The following is a 20,516-nucleotide window of genomic DNA, read 5'->3' on the forward strand; positions in this document are numbered from 1 at the left end:
GAGAGGGACAGAGAGAGAGGGACAGAGAGAGAGGGACAGAGAGAGAGGGACAGAGAGAGAGGGACAGAGAGAGAGGGACAGAGAGAGAGGGACAGAGAGAGAGGGACAGAGACAGAGGGACAGAGACAGAGGGACAGAGACAGAGGGACAGAGACAGAGGGACAGAGACAGTGGGACAGAGACAGAGGGACAGAGACAGAGAGAGAGACAGAGAGAGAGAGACAGAGAGAGAGGGACAGAGAGAGAGGGACAGAGAGAGAGGGACAGAGAGAGAGGGACAGAGAGAGAGGGACAGAGAGAGAGGACAGAGAGAGAGGGACAGAGAGAGAGGGACAGAGAGAGAGGGACAGAGAGAGAGGGACAGAGAGAGAGGGACAGAGAGAGAGGGACAGAGAGAGAGGGACAGAGAGAGAGGGACAGAGAGAGAGGGACAGAGAGAGAGGGACAGAGAGAGAGGGACAGAGACAGAGGGACAGAGACAGAGGGACAGAGACAGAGGGACAGAGACAGAGGACAGAGACAGTGGGACAGAGACAGAGGGACAGAGACAGAGAGAGAGACAGAGAGAGAGAGAGAGAGAGAGAGAGACAGAGAGAGAGACAGAGAGAGAGAGACAGAGAGAGAGAGAGAGAGAGACAGAGAGAGAGAGAGAGAGAGAGAGAGAGACAGAGAGAGAGAGACAGAGAGAGAGAGACAGAGAGAGAGAGACAGAGAGAGACGGACAGAGAGGGACGGACAGAGAGGGACGGACAGAGAGAGAGGGACAGAGAGAGAGGGACAGAGAGAGAGGGACAGAGAGAGAGGGACAGAGAGAGAGGGACAGAGAGAGAGAGACAGAGAGAGAGAGACAGAGAGAGAGAGAGACAGAGAGAGAGAGAGAGACAGAGAGAGAGAGAGAGAGAGAGAGAGACAGAGACAGAGACAGAGACAGAGAGAGAGAGAGAGAGACAGAGAGAGAGACACAGAGAGAGAGAGAGAGAGAGAGAGACAGAGACAGAGACAGAGAGAGACACACACACAGAGACCGACACACTCAGCACTGACCCTCCGACAGCACGGCGCTCCCTCAGTACTGACCCTCTGACAGTGTTCCTAGCGAGGGAATGCCTCGGTTTTTGACCCAACAACAATGAAGCTCCAGGGTGGGCCGTAGATCAGAGGTGGTGGGGGTTCCCATGGCCGTCCCGGCACCACTCCTATCCAAGCACCGTGTGTGTACCTGCACCACGCGGACTGCAGCGGCTTCGATAAGGCGGCGCACCCACCGCCTCGAGGAACAGTTAGAGATGGGCGCTAAAAACGGTGCCTTAACCAGTGACGCCCCCCGTTCTGAACGAATTAAAACCATGTTCTCTCGCTGCTCACGCTGGTTTCCTCTTTCCCGACAGAAATGCGAAGGTTTGCTGCCAGCCGTATTCCGCTCGTTCGCCGTTGATCCCCAGATCACCTCCTTCGAAGTCCTCCAGCATATTCTGATTCGAGCATTCGATTTAAGTGGGTGAGTCTGGCGAGGCTGGCGTGTGTGGCGTTGTGTGTAAGGATGACGGTGATCGGACAGGGTACCGCGAAGGTGAAGCCGTAGCCTTTCACACGGACGATCCAGAGCTGATTTTCGGGCCTTCAGGAAATATTGAACCGGGCTGGGGAGTGGAGCTTATTTCCCAAGGAACGAGAAGCTGAGGGGGTGACCTGATCGAGGTGTTTAAAATGATGAAGGGGGGTTTCGACAGGGTCGACGTAGAGAAGGTGTTTCCACTTGTGTCGGGGGAGGGGGGAGAGACCAGAACCCGGGGGGGCGTCAATACAAGACCGAGACTAATCAACCCAATCGGGGGGGAATTCAGGAGAAAACATCTTTACCCAGAGAGTGGGGAGATTGTGGGACTCACTCCCACAGGGAGTGGGGAGAATGTGGGACTCACTCCCACAGGGAGTGGGGAGAATGTGGGACTCACTCCCACAGGGAGTGAGGAGAATGTGGGACTCGCTCCCACGGGGAGCGGGGAGAATGTGGGACTCGCTCCCACAGGGAGTGGGGAGAATGTGGGACTCGCTCCCACGGGGAGTGGGGAGAATGTGGGACTCGCTCCCACGGGGAGTGGGGAGAATGTGGGACTCGCTCCCACAGGGAAGTGGGGAGAATGTGGGACTTGCTCCCACAGGGAGTGGGGAGAATGTGGGACTCGCTCCCACGGGGAGTGGGGAGAATGTGCGACTCGCTCCCACGGGAGTGGTTGGGGTGAATCGTCTCGATGTGTTTAAGGTGAAGGGGAAAAGCTGGATAAGCACCGGGGAGAAGAATAGAAGGATATCGGGGTGATGGAGGAGAGTGGGAGGAGGCTGGTGTCGGAGGGTCAGGTGTCCTCAACGTTGTGTGCAAGACCACTAATGTTTTGCTGTGCCCAATGCCGACAGGGGAACTACCAGAATGTCGCAGAAACCCATCCGGTTCCCCAATGGCCCTCCAGGAGGGAAATGTGACTCCAGACCCACAGCAATGCGGTCAACCGTTAGCTGGCCCTCTGACGTGGCTCTCGCACAGTATAATTCGCACCGCAAGTGCCGGGCAGTGGCCCTGTCCGTTAAGAGAGGATTGAACACTCCAGAAGCTCGACACCATCCAGGACAGAGCATTCCCACAGCATCCTGCAACTCTCTCCCTAACAGCACGGGGGGGGTGTACATACACCCACCACCTTCTCAAGGGGCAACTGGGAGTGGCAATAAATGCTGGCCTTCCCTCATGGCGCCCAGAGTTCATGAACAAACTATAGAAAGGACGTTGCCCAGCCTGGGGGAGTTACTGCTCCACTGTCCCGGCTGATGGCCATCCGATTGGGTCTCTCACTCCCCAGAATGGAGCCAGTGAGCAGCGCAAACTCTGAGCTAAAGGGCAGAGGTCCCGTAAGAGACTTCTCAAGGCGTCAAGCAGAAGTAAGACTGTCCTGCCCCTCAGACAGTGCGTTCATCCACCAACAGTGCGGCACTCCCTCAGCACTGACCCTCTGACAGTGCGGCACTCCCTCAGCACTGACCCTCTGACAGTGCGGCACTCACTCAGCACTGACCCTCTGACAATTCAGCGCTCACTCAGCACTGACCCTCTAATGACAGTGCAACCCTCCCTCAGTACTGACCCGCTAACAGTGCAGCACTCCCTCAGTACCGACCCTCTGACAGTGCGGCACTCCCTCAGTACTGACCCTCTGACAGTGCGGCACTCCCTCAGTACTGACCCTCTGACAGTGCGGCACTCCCTCAGTACTGACCCTCTGACAGTGCAGCGCTCCCTCAGTACTGACCCTCTGACAGTGCGTCACTCCCTCAGTACTGACCCTCTGACAGTGTGGCGCTTCCTCAGTACTGACCCTCTGATAGTGCGGCGTTCCCTCAACGCTGACCCTCTGACAGTGCAGCACTCCCTCAGTACTGAACATCTGACAATTCGGCGCTCCCTCAGCACTGACCCTCTGACAGTGCAACCCTCCCTCAGTACTGACCCGCTAACAGTGCAGCACTCCCTCAGTTCTGACCATCTGACAGTGCGGCACTCCCTCAGCGCTGACCCTCTGACACTGCAGCACTCCCTCAGTACTGACCCTCTGATAGTGCGGCAGTCCCTCAGTACTGATCCTCTGACTGTGCGGCACTCCCTCAGTACTGATCTTCTGACAGTGCAGCACTCCCTCAGTACTGATCCTCTGACAGTGCAGCACTCCCTCAGTACTGACCCTCTGACAGTGCAGCACTCCCTCAGTACTGACCCTCTGACAGCGCGGCACTCCCTCAGTACTGACCCTCTGACAGTGCAGCACTCCCTCAGCGCTGACCCTCTGACAGTGCGGAGCTCCCTCAGTACTGGCCCTCTGATAGTGTGGCCCTCTGGCATTGCGGCACTCCCTCAGTACTGAACCTCTGACAGTGCGGCACTCCCTCAGTACTGACCCTCTGAAAGTGCGGCACTCCCTCAGTACTGACCCTCTGGCAGTGCAGCTCTCCGTCAGTACTGACCCTCTGACAGTGCAGCACTCCCTCAGTACTGACCCTCTGACAGTGCGGCGCTCCCTCAGTACTGACCCTCTGACAGTGCGGCGCTCTCTCAGTACTGACCCTCTGACAGTGCAGCACTCCCTCAGTACTGACCCTCTGACAGTGCGGTGCCCCCTCAGTACTGACTCTCTGACAGTGCGGCGCTCCCTCAGTACTGACCCTCTGACAGTGCAGCACTCCCTCAGTACTGACCCTCTGACAGTGCGGCACTCTCTCAGCATTGACCCTCTCACAGGACCATGCTCTCTCAGTATTGACCCTCCGACAATGCGGCATTCCCTCAGAGCTGACCCTTTGACAGTGCGCGCTCTCTCAGTACTGACCCTCTGACAGTGCAGCACTCCCTCAGTACTGACCCTCTGACAGTGCGGTGCCCCCTCAGTACTGACTCTCTGACAGTGCAGCACTCCCTCAGTACTGACCCTCTGACAGTGCGGCGCTCTCTCAGCATTGACCCTCTCACAGGACCATGCTCTCTCAGTATTGACCCTCCGACAATGCGGCATTCCCTCAGAGCTGACCCTTTGACAGTGCGGCACTCCCTCAGCACTGACCCTCTGACAGTGTAGCATTCTCTCAGTACTGACCCTCTGGCAGTGCGGCACTCCCTCAGTACTGACCCTCTGACAGTGCGGCACTCCCTCAGTACTGACCCTCTGACAGTGCAGCATTCTCTCAGTACTGATCCTCTGACAGTGCAGCACTCCCTCAGTACTGACCCTCTGACAGTGCAGCACTCCCTCAGTACTGACCCTCTGACAGTGCGGCGCTCCCTCAGTACTGACCCTCTGACAGTGCAGCACTCCCTCAGTACTGACCCTCCGACAGTGCGGCGCTCCCTCAGTACTGACCCTCTGACAGTGCGGCGCTCCCTCAGTACTGTCCCTCTGACAGTGCGGCACTCCCTCAGTACTGACCCTCTGACAGTGCGGCACTCCCTCAGTACTGACCCTCTGACAGTGCGGCACTCCCTCAGTACTGACCCTCTGACAGTGCAGCACTCCCTCAGAACTGTCCCTCTGACAGTGCGGCACTCCCTCAGTACTGACCCTCTGACAGTGCGGCACTCCCTCAGTACTGACCCAAGACAGTGCGGCGCTCCCTCAGTACTGACCCTCTGACAGTGCGGCACTCCCTCAGTACTGACCCAAGACAGTGCAGCACTCCCTCAGAACTGACCCTCTGACAGTGCGGCACTCCCTCAGTACTGACCCAAGACAGTGCAGCACTCCCTCAGTACTGACCCTCTGACAGTGCGGCACTCCCTCAGTACTGACCCTCTGACAGTGCGACACTCCCTCAGTACTGACCCAAGACAGTGCAGCACTCCCTCAGTACTGACCCTCTGACAGTGCGGCACTCCCTCAGTACTGACCCTCTGACAGTGCGACACTCCCTCAGTACTGACCCAAGACAGTGCGGCGCTCCCTCAGTACTGACCCTCTGACAGTGCAGCACTCCCTCAGTACTGACCCTCCGACAGTGCGGCGCTCCCTCAGTACTGACCCTCTGACAGTGCGGCGCTCCCTCAGTACTGTCCCTCTGACAGTGCGGCACTCCCTCAGTACTGACCCTCTGACAGTGCGGCACTCCCTCAGTACTGACCCTCTGACAGTGCGGCACTCCCTCAGTACTGACCCTCTGACAGTGCAGCACTCCCTCAGAACTGTCCCTCTGACAGTGCGGCACTCCCTCAGTACTGACCCTCTGACAGTGCGGCACTCCCTCAGTACTGACCCAAGACAGTGCGGCGCTCCCTCAGTACTGACCCTCTGACAGTGCGGCACTCCCTCAGTACTGACCCAAGACAGTGCAGCACTCCCTCAGAACTGACCCTCTGACAGTGCGGCACTCCCTCAGTACTGACCCAAGACAGTGCAGCACTCCCTCAGTACTGACCCTCTGACAGTGCGGCACTCCCTCAGTACTGACCCTCTGACAGTGCGACACTCCCTCAGTACTGACCCAAGACAGTGCAGCACTCCCTCAGTACTGACCCTCTGACAGTGCGGCACTCCCTCAGTACTGACCCTCTGACAGTGCGGACACTCCCTCAGTACTGACCCAAGACAGTGCAGCACTCCCTCAGTACTGATCCTCTGACAGTGCAGCACTCCCTCAGTACTGACCCTCTGACAGTGCGGCGCTCCCTCAGTACTGACCCTCTGACAGTGCGGCACTCCCTCAGTACTGACCCTCTGACAGTGCGAAACTCCCTCAGTACTGACCCTCTGACAGTGCGGCGCTCCCTCAGTACTGACCCTCTGACAGTGCGGCGCTCCCTCAGTACTGACCCTCTGACAGTGCAGCACTCCCTCAGTACTGACCCTCCGACAGTGCGGCGCTCCCTCAGTACTGACCCTCTGACAGTGCGGCGCTCCCTCAGTACTGTCCCTCTGACAGTGCGGCACTCCCTCAGTACTGACCCTCTGACAGTGCGGCACTCCCTCAGTACTGACCCTCTGACAGTGCGGCACTCCCTCAGTACTGACCCTCTGACAGTGCAGCACTCCCTCAGAACTGTCCCTCTGACAGTGCGGCACTCCCTCAGTACTGACCCTCTGACAGTGCGGCACTCCCTCAGTACTGACCCAAGACAGTGCGGCGCTCCCTCAGTACTGACCCTCTGACAGTGCGGCACTCCCTCAGTACTGACCCAAGACAGTGCAGCACTCCCTCAGAACTGACCCTCTGACAGTGCGGCACTCCCTCAGTACTGACCCAAGACAGTGCAGCACTCCCTCAGTACTGACCCTCTGACAGTGCGGCACTCCCTCAGTACTGACCCTCTGACAGTGCGACACTCCCTCAGTACTGACCCAAGACAGTGCAGCACTCCCTCAGTACTGACCCTCTGACAGTGCGGCACTCCCTCAGTACTGACCCTCTGACAGTGCGACACTCCCTCAGTACTGACCCAAGACAGTGCAGCACTCCCTCAGTACTGACCCTCTGACAGTGCGGCGCTCCCTCAGTACTGACCCTCTGACAGTGCGGCACTCCCTCAGTACTGACCCTCTGACAGTGCGGCGCTCCCTCAGTACTGACCCTCTGACAGTGGTGCGCTCCCTCAGTACTGACCCTCTGACAGTGCGGCACTCCCTCAGTACTGACCCTCTGACATTGCGGGGCTCCCTCAGCACTGACCCAAGACAGTGCGGCACTCGCTCGGCGCTGCTCCTCTGACAGTGCGGCGCTCCCTCGGCGCTGCTCCTCTGACAGTGCAGCACTCCCTCAGTACTGACCCTCTGACAGTGCGGCACTCCCTCGGCGCTGCTCCTCTGACAGTGCGGCGCTCCCTCAGTACTGACGCTCTGACAGTGCGGCACTCCCTCAGTACTGACCCTCTGACAGTGCAGCACTCCCTCAGTACTGACCCTCTGACAGTGCGGCACTCCCTCAGTACTGACCCTCTGACAGTGCGGCACTCCCTCAGTACTGACCCTCTGACAGTGCAGCACTCCCTCAGTACTGACCCTCTGACAGTGCAGCACTCCCTCAGTACTGACCCTCTGACAGTGCGGCACTCCCTCAGTACTGACCCTCTGACAGTGCAGCACTCCCTCAGTACTGACCCAAGACAGTGCGGCACTCCCTCGGCGCTGCTCCTCTGACAGTGCGGCACTCCCTCGGCGCTGCTCCTCTGACAGTGTCAGATTACCGTGCAGTAAATGTCTCCCTATTTCCTGATTGTGGGACAGGAAGAAGAATTTTGTTATAAGCTACCTGTCTCCCGAGAAACCCAGCCAGGAGGTGTACCTGGCGCTGAATTCGGACTGGGACCTGGACTTGGCCTTCAGCAGCCTCTCGAAAGCCCAGCTGCAGCTCAAGGTCGACATCAAGCCCTCCGAAGACAGTGAGTATCGGAGGGCCAGAGGGGATGCGGAAAACGGCAGGTTCCAGCAGCGGCCTCGTGTGGAATGGACTGCGCCTGGGATGGGGGGCGGGTGAGGGGCCTGGGGTGGGGGGGGTGAATGGTCGGCGGGGCGGTCGGGGGAGAGGGGGCGGGGGATGGTCGGAGGGGTGTGGGGCTAGTTTGCAGCACCCAGCCTCATCACCGTCCGGACTCTACTATTGACGGGTTTTTTTTTGGGGGGGGGGGAACGGGGGCAGCAGGCAGAGTAACCGCGATTGAATTGGGATTTGGTGCCTTGCCTCCATTCGTCAGATAACTGGGTGGCTGGCGTGTTGGGCACTGGGAGTCGCGAGATCGAGTGGCACAGCTTTGTAAATGTTTGTGTTTGGGGAGTTGTCAGATGTAACGATTCGATGTGACCCCCATTTGTTCCGATCCTGTCACCTCTCAGGTCCGCTCCTTGAAGACTGGGACATCATCAGTACAAAGGATGTGATTGGATCTGACCTTCTGACACCAGAAAAGCGTTCCTTCACCGCCTCGGCGCTCCCCTTAACACAGTCCATCATTACCCAGGTTAGTGTGTGCGACCTCACTGCCCGGCCCGAGTGCCCAGTGCACAAGGACCCTTCGACACTGAGCTCACCTCAGTCAGTCAGTGCTGTTAACCACCACCATCGGAGGGTCACTGCTAACGGAGCGCCGCACTGTTAGAGGGTCAGTACTGAGGGAGTACCGCACTGTCAGAGGGTCAGTACTGAGGGAGTGCCGCACTGTCAGAGGGTCAGTACTGAGGGAGTGCTGCACTGTCAGAGAGTCAGTACTGAGGGAGTGCTGCATTGTCAGAGGGTCAGTACTGAGGGAGTGCTGCACTGTCAGAGGGTCAGTACTGAGGGAGTGCTGCACTGTCAGAGGGTCAGTACTGAGGGAGTGCCGCACTGTCAGAGGGTCAGTACTGAGGGAGTGCTGCACTGTCAGAGGGTCAGTACTGAGGGAGTGCTGCACTGTCAGAGGGTCAGTACTGAGGGAGTGCTGCACTGTCAGAGGGTCAGTACTGAGGGAGCGCCGCACTGTCAGAGGGTCAGTACTGAGGGAGTGCTGCACTGTCAGAGGGTCAGTACTGAGGGAGTGCCGCACTGTCAGAGGGTCAGTACTGAGGGAGTGCCGCACAGTCAGAGGGTCAGTACTGAGGGAGCGCTGCACAGTCAGAGGGTCAGTACTGAGGGAGTGCCGCACTGTCAGAGGGTCAGTACTGAGGGAGTGCCGCACTGTCAGAGGGTCAGTACTGAGGGAGTGCCGCACAGTCAGAGGGTCAGTACTGAGGGAGTGCCGCACTGTCAGAGGGTCAGTACTGAGGGAGTGCCGCACTGTCAGAGGGTCAGTACTGAGGGAGTGCCGCACAGTCAGAGGGTCAGTACTGAGGGAGTGCCGCACTGTCAGAGGGTCAGTACTGAGGGAGTGCCGCACTGTCAGAGGGTCAGTACTGAGGGAGTGCCGCACTGTCAGAGGGTCAGTACTGAGGGAGTGCTGCACTGTCAGAGGGTCAGTACTGAGGGAGCGCCGCACTGTCAGAGGGTCAGTGCTGAGGGAGTGCCACACTGTCAGAGGGTCAGTGCTGAGGGAGTGCCACACTGTCAGGGGGTCAGTACTGAGGGAGTGCCGCACTGTCGGAGGGTCAGTACTGAGGGAGTGCCGCACTGTCAGAGGGTCAGTACTGAGGGAGTGCCGCACTGTCGGAGGGTCAGTACTGAGGGAGTGCCGCACTGTCAGAGGGTCAGTACTGAGGGAGTGCCGCACTGTCAGAGGGTCAGTACTGAGGGAGTGCTGCACTGTCAGTGGGTCAGTACTGAGGGAGTGCCAAACTGTAGGAGGGTCAGTACTGAGGGAGTGCCGCACTGTCAGAGAGAGGGTCAGTGCTGAGGGAGCTCCGCACTGTCAGAGGGTCAGTACTGAAGGAGTGCCGCACTGTCAGAGGGTCAGTACTGAGGGGAGTGCCGCACTGTCAGAGAGAGGGTCAGTACTGAGGGAATGCCGCACTGTCAGAGGATCAGTACTGAGGGAGTGCCACACTGTAGGAGGGTCAGTACTGAGGGAGTGCTGCACTGTCAGAGGGTCAGTACTGAGGGAGTGCCGCACTGTCAGAGGGTCAGTACTGAGGGAGTGCCGCACTGTCAGAGGGTCAGTACTGAGGGAGCGCCGCACTGTCAGAGGGTCAGTGCTGAGGGAGTGCCACACTGTCAGAGGGTCAGTGCTGAGGGAGTGCCACACTGTCAGGGGGTCAGTACTGAGGGAGTGCCGCACTGTCGGAGGGTCAGTACTGAGGGAGTGCCGCACTGTCAGAGGGTCAGTACTGAGGGAGTGCCGCACTGTCGGAGGGTCAGTACTGAGGGAGTGCCGCACTGTCAGAGGGTCAGTACTGAGGGAGTGCCGCACTGTCAGAGGGTCAGTACTGAGGGAGTGCTGCACTGTCAGTGGGTCAGTACTGAGGGAGTGCCAAACTGTAGGAGGGTCAGTACTGAGGGAGTGCCGCACTGTCAGAGAGAGGGTCAGTGCTGAGGGAGCTCCGCACTGTCAGAGGGTCAGTACTGAGGGAGTGCCAAACTGTAGGAGGGTCAGTACTGAGGGAGTGCCGCACTGTCAGAGAGAGGGTCAGTGCTGAGGGAGCTCCGCACTGTCAGAGGGTCAGTACTGAAGGAGTGCCGCACTGTCAGAGGGTCAGTACTGAGGGAGTGCCGCACTGTCAGAGAGAGGGTCAGTACTGAGGGAATGCCGCACTGTCAGAGGATCAGTACTGAGGGAGTGCCACACTGTAGGAGGGTCAGTACTGAGGGAGTGCTGCACTGTCAGAGGGTCAGTACTGAGGGAGTGCCGCACTGTCAGAGGGTCAGTACTGAGGGAGTGCCGCACTGTCAGAGGGTCAGTACTGAGGGAGTGCCGCACTGTCAGAGGGTCAGTACTGAGGGAGTGCTGCACTGTAGGAGGGTCAGTACTGAGGGAGTGCCGCACTGTCAGAGAGAGGGTCAGTGCTGAGGGAGCTCCGCACTGTCAGAGGGTCAGTACTGAAGGAGTGCCGCACTGTCAGAGGGTCAGTACTGAGGGAGTGCCGCACTGTCAGAGAGAGGGTCAGTACTGAGGGAATGCCGCACTGTCAGAGGATCAGTACTGAGGGAGTGCCACACTGTAGGAGGGTCAGTACTGAGGGAGTGCTGCACTGTCAGAGGGTCAGTACTGAGGGAGTGCCGCACTGTCAGAGGGTCAGTACTGAGGGAGTGCCGCACTGTCAGAGGGTCAGTACTGAGGGAGTGCCGCACTGTCAGAGGGTCAGTACTGAGGGAGTGCTGCACTGTCAGTGAGTCAGTACTGAAGGAGTGCTGCAATTTTGGAGGGTCAGTGCTGAGGGAGCGTTGCACTATTGGAGGTCATGCCGGAGTACTGTCTTGCAATTATTTCATTTGGACAGCGCAGAGGGAGCTTTCCTCTGTACCTAACCCCGTGCTGTACCTGTCCTGGGAGTGTTTGATGGGGACAGTGTAGAGGGAGCTTTACTCTGTATCTAACCCCGTGCTGTACCTGTCCTGGGAGTGTTTGATGGGGACAGTGTAGAGGGAGCTTTACTCTGTACCTAACCCCGTGCTGTACCTGTCCTGGGAGTGTTTGATGGGGACAGTGTAGAGGGAGCTTTACTCTGTACCTAACCCCGTGCTGTACCTGTCCTGGGAGTGTTTGGTGGGGAGAGTTTAGATAGAAGATAGATAGAATTTACAGTGCAGAAGGAGGCCATTCGGCCCATCGAGTCTGCACCGGCTCTTGGAAAGAGCACCCTACCCAAGCTCACACCACCCTATCCCCATAACCCAGTAACCCCACTCAACCAACACTAAGGGCAATTTTGGACACTAAGGGCAATTTATCATGGCCAATCCACCTAACCTGCACATCTTTGGACTGTGGGAGGAAACCGGAGCACCCGGAGGAAACCCACGCAGACACTGGGAGGATGTGCAGACTCCGCACAGACAGTGATCCAGCCAGGAATCGAACCTGGGACCCTGGCGCTGTGAAGCAATTGCGCTAACCGCTATGCTACCGTGCTGCCCCTAGAAGGAGCTTTAGAAGGAGCTTAACTTGTATCTAACCCCGTGCTGTACCTGTCCTGAGAGTGTTTGATGGGGAAAGTATAGTGGGAGCTTTACTCTGTATCTAACCCCGTGCTGTACCTGTCCTGGGAGTGTTTAATGGGGACAGTGTAGAGGGAGTTTTACTCTGTATCTAACCCCGTGCTGTACCTGTCCTGGGAGTGTTTGATGTGGACAGGCTAGAGGGAGCTTTACTCTGTATCTAACCCTGTGCTGAACCTGTCCTAGAAGTGTTTGATGGGGATAGTGTAGAGTGAGATTTACTCTGTATCTAACCCTGTGCTGTACCTGTCCTGGGAGTGTTTGATGGGGACAGTGTAGAGGGAGCTTTACTCTGTATCTCACCCCGTGCTGTACCAGTCCTGGGAGTGTTTGGTGGGGAGAGTTTAGAAGGAGCTTAACTTGTATCTAACCCCGTGCTGTACCTGTCCTGGGAGTGTTTGATGGGGACAGTGTAGAGGGAGCTTTACTCTGTATCTAACCCCGTGCTGTACCTGTCCTGGGAGTGTTTGATGGGGACAGTGTAGAGGGAGCTTTACTCTGTATCTAACCCCGTGCTGTACCTGTCCTGGGAGTGTTTGATGGGGACAGTGTAGAGGGAGCTTTACACTGTATCTAACCCCGTGCTGTACCTGTCCTGGGAGTGTTTGATGGTGACAGTGTAGAGGGAGCTTTACTCTGTATCGGACCCCTTGCTGTACCTGTACTGGGAGTGTTTGATGTGGACAGTGTAGAGGGAGCTTTACTCTATATCTAACCCCATGCTGTACCTGTCCTGAGAGTATTTGATGGGGAAAGTATAGTGGGAGCTTTACTCTGTATCTAACCCCGTGCTGTACCTGTCCGAGGAGTGTTTGATGGGGACAGTGTAGTGGGAGTTTTACTCTGCATCAAACCCCTTGCTGTACCTGTACTGGGAGTGTTTGATGTGGACAGGCTAGAGGGAGCTTTACTCCGTATCTAACCCCGTGCTGTACCTGTCCTGGGAGTGTTTGATGGGGACAGTGTAGAGGAAGCTTTACTCTGTATCTAACTCCGTGCTGTACCTGTCCTGGGAGTGTTTGATGGGGACAGTGTTGAGGGAGCTTTACTCTGTATCTAACCCCGTGCTGTACCTGTCCTGGGAGTGTTTGATGGGGACAGTGTAGAGGAAGCTTTACTCCGTATCTAACCCCGTGCTGTACCTGTCCTGGGAGTGTTTGATGGGGACAGTGTAGAGGGAGCTTTACTCTGTATCTAACCCCGTGCTGTACCTGTCCTGGGAGTGTTTGATGGGGACAGTGTTGAGGGAGCTTTACTCTGTATCTTACCCTGTGCTGTACCTGTCCTGGGAGTGTTTGAAACATGTACTAAAGGTGATGCTCCAATCCCTTGGACAGGTTGGTCGAACCATCTCGAAAGTGCAGCAGGTGCTGAGCTGGTCGAGCGGTGAGGAGGCCGTGAAACCATTCAAACCGCCGCTCAGTGATGCCGAATTCCACACCTATCTCAACCACGAGGGTCAGCTGTGCCGGCCCGAGGAGCTGAGGCTGCGTATCTATCACGGTGGCGTTGAACCGGCACTGCGCAAGGTGAGTGGTCTTCGCTCTCTTCCCCCAGCCCGTCCCCGAAGCCGACACTCGTCCCTCGTATCTCTCCCTCTGCCTGCTGCCTCACTCTGTCTCTCACTGTGCGCCACCCCACGTGCCCTGATCTGCTGCCATGACGCAGTCGCCAACGGCTGTGATGCCCTCGTGGCCGAAGAGCCCACTCACCGCCTGGGCTCTGGCTCTCGTCAGCCTTCCTCTGCGGGCATCATATTGTCCTCTGAAGACGGGAGGCAAGAAATCTCCCTCGCAGAGGTCAACGATCGAGGGGTCTTGAAGATGATTTGCACCCAGTGATGAGGGCAGCAGATGGCCTGTTCGCCTTCATTACCGATGAATTGGAGTGGGGGGGGGTGCTGTAATTCTATGCGGCATCGATGAGAGTCCATCTGAATTACTGTGGACCGTTCTGGTCTCCGTATTCTAAAGGCTATACCTTCCCGCGCGAGAGAGAGTAAACACCAAAGGTTTGTGCAACTGAATCCTGAAATGAGCCTTGTGGTTAGAAATTGCGGAGAGCGGGCCCATGTTCCCCCAGCGTTTCAAGGAATAAGGGGTGACATTGTTAAAAAGTATCAAGTTCTGAAGGGGTTTGAGTGAATCGATGCCGAGGGTCTGGTTACCCCGACCCTCCGACCTACCCCGACAGCCGAGAATGTGCTGAGGAGGCATAGTTTGCTGATCAGGGGGCGGCTATTTTGGATGGTGTTTTCTTCACTGGCGAGTCTTTGAGATTCCTGACCCTCCGAAAGCGCTCTGTGGCAGCACGGTAGCACAGTGGTTAGCACTGTTGCTTCACAGCTCCAGGGACCCGGGTTCAATTCCCGGCTTGGGTCGCTGTCTGTGCGGAGTCTCCTTTTCGATCTCAACATGACCCAAACCATCTACCATTCAGTTCCTGCCTAATATTGTTGTAATTAGCCTTCCCCCAATTTAGCACCTTCACTTGAAGATGACACTTTATCCATCAGTACATTAAAACGTACTGAATTATGGTCACTGTTCCCGAAATGCTCCCCTGTTGAAACTTTGACCACCTGGCCAGACCCATTCCCCAATACCAGGTCCAGTATGGCTGTCTCCCTAGTTGTATTATCTACATATTGTTTCAAGAAGCCCTCCTGGATGCTCCTTACAAACTCTGCCCCATCCAAGCCCCTGGCACTAAGTGTGTCCCAGTCAATATAGGGGAAGTTAAAATCACCCACCACAACAACCCTGTTGCTTTTACACCTTTCCAAAATCTGCCTACGTATCTGTTCCTCTATCTCCCGCTGGCTGTTGGGAGGCCTGGAGTAAATCCCCAACATTGTGACTGCATCTTTCCTATTCCTGAGCTCCACCCATATTGCCTCGCTGTATGAGCCCTCCGAGGTGTTCTCCCGCAGTACAGCTGTGATATTCTCCTCAACCAATAGTGCAACGCCCCCGTCCCTTTTACATTCCCGTCTATCCCGCCTGAAACGCCTATATCCTGGAACGTTTAGCTGCCACTCCTGTCCTTCCCTGAACCAAGTCTGTGTATTGGCAACAACATCTGAGATCAGAATCTGCCTTATCTTCTCACCTTGAAACAAACCCCCCCCCCCCCCCCCCCCCCCCGCCATACTAGTTTAAACCCTCCCGTGTGACACTAGCAAACCTCGCGGCCAGGATATTTATGCCTCTCCAGTTTAGATGCAACCCGTCCTTGTACAGGTCCCACCAGGAACAGATTCCAATGGTCCAGACATCTGAAACCCTCCCTCCTACACCAGCTGTTTAGCCACGTGTTTAGCTGCTCTATCTTCCTATTTCTAGCCTCACTGGCACGTGGCACAGGGAGTAATCCCGAGATTACAACCCTCGAGGTCCTGCTTTTTTAAATTGTTGCATTAAAATTACCCCTCGTTCTTCAAAACTCCAAATGGGTTAAGGCCCCACCTAGCTTCGTATCCTCACAGCTAACATTCCCACATTTGTATCCTTTCCCCGTGATTGCGTGGGTTTCCTCCGGGTGCTCTGGTTTCCTCCCACAGTCCAAAGATGTGCAGGTTAGGTGGATTGGCCAGGATAAATTGCCTCTTAGGTTAGGTAGGGTGATGAGGATCGGGTGCCTGCACTGTCTATTCTCTGATAAGTTCACAGCAGCACTCCACTCGTTACAGTTTAGCGACCTCCTCTGGCCAAATACCCCTCTTTGTTTTAATCGCTCTGGATGTGAGTGTCCCGGGTAAGGACACATCCTCATGCTCTTTGGGGAGGTGGCATTCTTTGGCTCCTGACCATTTAACACCTGTTTTGATTTAATCTTGCTGAAACAGGACGACCGAGTTACCGAAGCTTTTCAAATCTCACACATCCGGACAAATACAAGAATGCCAAATTTCAGACCCTCAACAATTTACTCCACAGGAGAAAAAGGTGCTGCTTAGTTGGCACATTGACTCTGGTCGCGGTAACCCCAGGGAGAAAGCAGTGTGGAACCATCTGCTCCCCAAACTCCCAGGTCCTTCAACAAAAAAAAAGTATAAAGGCTTGTTTGTAGGGCGGCACAGTGGCTAACACTGCTGCCTGCGGCGCTGAGGACCCGGGTTCGATCCCAGCCCTGGGTCACTGTCCGTGTGGAGTTTGCACGTTCTCCCCGTGTCTGCGTGGGTTTCACCCCCACAACCCAAAGATGTGCAGGGTCGGTGGATTGGCCACGTGAAATTACCCCTCAATCGGAACAAAATATTCTAAATTAATTTTTAAAATAAAATAAATAAATAAATAAAGGCTTGTTTGTGATGAATGTATGTTGCTTTGAGCACATAGAAATGAGCCACGCTGCTCAACTACGAGTGGACGATCTTGCATTGTATCGTGGCTATTGGCGCGCTCAGAATTGATCCATGGGTGCTGTCCAATCGCGGAAACGTGTCAAACCGCAAACATTTTTGTTTTTGGGGGGGCTTTACGAGCATGGGTTGCTCGAGTACGACCTGAACTCTGCCCATTGACAGCGGGGCAAAAGTGCCCTTTGATTTGTTTTTTTTCCCAAAAGAATGTTATTGTTTGAAATTTGGCGTTCTTGCGTTTCGTCCTGATGAGTGCGCATGAAAAACTTTGGCGAGGCATCTCTCTTGCCGGCAAGTTTCACGTTCTGGCCCACCGAGCCAGGGTTGACACCTTTTCTGTATTTCTGATCATGTCATTTTTTTGGGGGGGGGGGGAAGACTGGGGAGAGAGTCGAGCGTGACGTGTTTACATAGAAAATTATCGTTATAAATCAGTGACTGTGCGGCGAGGGTGCAGTGGGCTTGTGGGTGGGAATGCTAAGCGAATCTTGTCTTGCTGCTCCCCCCCCCCCCCCCCTCTCACAGGTGGTGTGGAGGTACCTTCTGAATGTCTACCCAGATGGACTGACGGGCCAAGAGCGGATGGACTACATCAAGCGTAAGACGCGCGAGTACGAGAGGCTGAAGGGCGAGTGGGCCGAGCGGGCCAGCCCCGACGACCTGGAGTTTGTGGGCGGCATGGTGCTCAAGGACGTGCTCCGCACGGACCGGACCCACCCGTATTACGCCGGCTCGGAGGACAGCCCCCACCTCATGGCGCTCCACGACCTGCTGATCACCTACGCCCTGACCCACCCGCAGGTCTCCTACTGCCAGGGCATGAGCGACATCGCCTCCCCTATCCTGGCGGTCATGGACCACGAGGGGCAGGCCTACATCTGTTTCTGCGGCATCATGAAGCGGCTGGCGACCAACTTCCAGATGGACGGCGAGGTGATGGCGGTGAAGTTCCGGCACCTCAAGGTGCTGCTGCAGCGCACCGACCCCGAGTTCTACGCCTACCTGCTGGCCCACGGCGCTGACGACCTCTTCTTCTGCTACCGCTGGCTGCTGCTGGAGCTGAAGCGGGAGTTTGCCTTCGAGGATGCCCTGCGACTGCTGGAGGTGGCCTGGAGCTCCCTGCCCCCCGACCCGCCCGAGACGGAGGTGGAGCTGACCGGCCCCCCACTCTCCCCCACCGAGGGCCGGGCGTCCCGCCACCGACACATGGTGAGGCCGGCCCGGGAGCTGGCTGCCGGCGAGGACGTGGCGAGCCGGTGGGGGGACGGGGAGGAGGGGGGGGTGCCCCCCTCGGCTGCCGGCCAAACAGTCCAGCTTCGGCGATTTTCAGAGCAGCCCTGAGGCGCGCGGAGTGGGGGGGGACGGCGAGGAGGAGGAGGAGGACCGAGGGAGGGAGGAGGAGGAGCCCCTCCTGCAGCCGCCCTGCCTCCAGAGCCTGGGAGTGAAGAAGTCGGCCTCTGCCCCCGTCCTTAACCCCTCGGTTGACGGCCGCTGCTCCTCCCCAGACGGGGAGCCGGGCCCCACCAGCACGGCGGCAGTGGGCGGGGGGCCGGCGGCGGCGCCCCCCGACAAGCAGGGGGCCCCCGCCCCGGCCCCCCTGCCCCCACCCCAGGAGTTTGGGCGGGGAAACCCCTTTGTCCTCTTCCTCTGCCTGGCTGTACTGCTGGAGCACCGCGAACACATCGTCCGCAGCCAGATGGACTACAACGAGCTGGCCATGCACTTTGACCGCCTCGTCCGACGCCAAAACCTCAACCGGGTCCTCCACCGGGCCAAAGCTCTCTTCGCCGACTACCTGCAGTCCGAGGTGTGGGACTCCGAGGACGGAGACGAAGCCGCAGCAGGGGCAGAGTCGCCGGCCTCCTCGTGACCTGCGACCTTCCGGCGGGTGTGGCAGGGCAGGGGTCATCACCTGCGGACCCAGCAGAGGGCATGACCTGCGACCTTCCAGTGGATGTGAGGCTGCCGTGACCTGTGACCTTCGGGCCCCCCTGCTCGAGGAGGTGGGGGATGGCGCGAGGGCAGACTGCATTAAAACGACGGGACCTCTGTGGTGTGCCCTTAATTTATCTTTGTTTTTGCCAACTCTCTGCCGCCCGACGGGCATCCTGAACAGGGTACGGACGTCTGCCCACTGACCAGAGGTCGCGACGACGATACTACTCCGCCGGGACGAGCTTTCACCCCTGACCCAGCCCTGAACTGTCTTAATTTTTATTTTGCTGAAACACTTAACCGCACTGCGGTCTGAGGTAACCAGTTCCCCCTCTGCCCCCTGAACTGCCCACCTCACCGCCTGCTTGCCCCCATCTTGGGCGCCAAGTGTGGCAGGCGGGCGGTTTCCGATCGAGGTCACTATCCCGGACCTGTCGCTGTGGTTTGGGGGGGCGGGGGGGACACCTGGGTAGCGGGCAGAATGGGACGAAGGGAACCATTCATGCCCACAATGAGCGCGTGGGCGGCATTGGCAGTGCCAACCCCTTGCCCACTAACACTCCCACTCCCACCGAGCTCAGGCAAGTGCTGCGATGGCGAGGCTGGGAGAATGTCTTATTTAATTTTAATATTTAAATTATGGTGCAATGTATATAACCTGTTTGAAAGCAAAGGCAGTATTAATGTCCCGGGTATCAGAAGCATGTGTCTGGGTCCTCTTCCTCAAGGAAAGACTCTGGGAAATGTGGGCTCAGGCAGCTGGCTGCTCGACAACTGAAGGCGTCGGGGATATGTTAAGGATTGGTTTGGGGGGGGGAGGGGGCGGGGGGGAGGGGGAGGCGGCGGGGGGGAGGGGGGAGGGGGCAGGGGGGGGGGGTTGGCTCTGGTTTGATGGGGATGGTTTAAACTTATCCGAGTTGGGACCTGAGCTATACTGTCCAGGAGAATCCTGGATTGATACTTCCGGGGGGAGGGGGGAGGGGAAGGGGTCGTCACTCGGGGACGATGCCTCTCACAGTCAATAGCTGCAATCCACGACCGTCACGGGTCTATCCCTATTGAACCACCAGCACAGTTTCCTCCTCCCGTCTCCCCCTCGCTCCCATCTCCCCCTCGCTCCCATCCCCTCGCTCCCATCCCCTCGCTCCCATCCCCTCGCTCCCATCTCCCCCTCGCTCCCATCTCCCCCTCGCTCCCGTCTCCCCCTCGCTCCCGTCTCCCCCTCGCTCCCGTCTCCCCCTCGCTCCCGTCTCCCCCTCGCTCCCGTCTCCCCCTCGCTCCCGTCTCCCCCTCGCTCCCGTCTCCCCCTCGCTCCCGTCTCCCCCTCGCTCCCGTCTCCCCCTCGCTCCCGTCTCCCCCTCGCTCCCGTCTCCCCCTCGCTCCCGTCTCCCCCTCGCTCCCGTCTCCCCCTCGCTCCCGTCTCCCCCTCGCTCCCGTCTCCCCCTCGCTCCCGTCTCCCCCTCGCTCCCGTCTCCCCCTCGCTCCCGTCTCCCCCTCGCTCCCGTCTCCCCCTCGCTCCCGTCTCCCCCTCGCTCCCGTCTCCCCCTCGCTCCCGTCTCCCCCTCGCTCCCGTCTCCCCCTCGCTCCCGTCTCCCCCTCGCTCCCGTCTCCCCCTCGCTCCCGTCGCCCCCTCGCTCCCATCGCCCCATCGCCCCCTCGCTCCCATCGCCCCATCGCCCCCTCGCTCCCATCTCCCCCTCGCTCCCATCTCCCCCTCGCTCCCATCTCCCCCTCGCTCCCATCTCCCCCTCGCTCCCATCTCCCCCTCGCTCCCATCTCCCCCTCGCTCCCATCGCCCCCTCGCTCCCATCTCCCCCTCGCTCCCATCTCCCCCTCGCTCCCATCTCCCCCTCGCTCCCATCTCCCCCTCGCTCCCATCTCCCCCTCGCTCCCATCTCCCCCTCGCTCCCATCTCCCCCTCGCTCCCATCTCCCCCTCGCTCCCATCTCCCCCTCGCTCCCATCTCCCCCTCGCTCCCATCTCCCCCTCGCTCCCATCTCCCCCTCGCTCCCATCTCCCCCTCGCTCCCATCGCCCCCTCGCTCCCATCGCCCCCTCGCTCCCATCGCCCCCTCGCTACCATCGCCCCATCGCCCCCTCGCTCCCATCGCTCCCTCGCTCCCATCGCCCCCCTC

The 20,516-nt window shown here is 58.1% G+C and overlaps 1 protein-coding gene across 1 annotated transcript; it reads left to right on the forward strand.

Annotated features, from left to right (window-relative positions):
* The first annotated feature begins 1,286 nt into the window (after positions 1-1,286).
* On the forward strand, positions 1,287-19,191 carry tbc1d25 (TBC1 domain family, member 25). Its single transcript, XM_072488997.1, is given in 6 exon segments — positions 1,287-1,498; positions 7,752-7,906; positions 8,358-8,482; positions 13,422-13,613; positions 16,973-17,719; positions 17,721-19,191. Coding segments are annotated over 6 exon segments (2,028 nt in total). The 3' UTR covers positions 18,318-19,191.
* The last annotated feature ends 1,325 nt before the right edge of the window (positions 19,192-20,516 follow it).

Source organism: Scyliorhinus torazame, chromosome 22 (genome assembly GCF_047496885.1).
Source record: "Scyliorhinus torazame isolate Kashiwa2021f chromosome 22, sScyTor2.1, whole genome shotgun sequence".
NCBI lineage: Eukaryota > Metazoa > Chordata > Chondrichthyes > Carcharhiniformes > Scyliorhinidae > Scyliorhinus > Scyliorhinus torazame.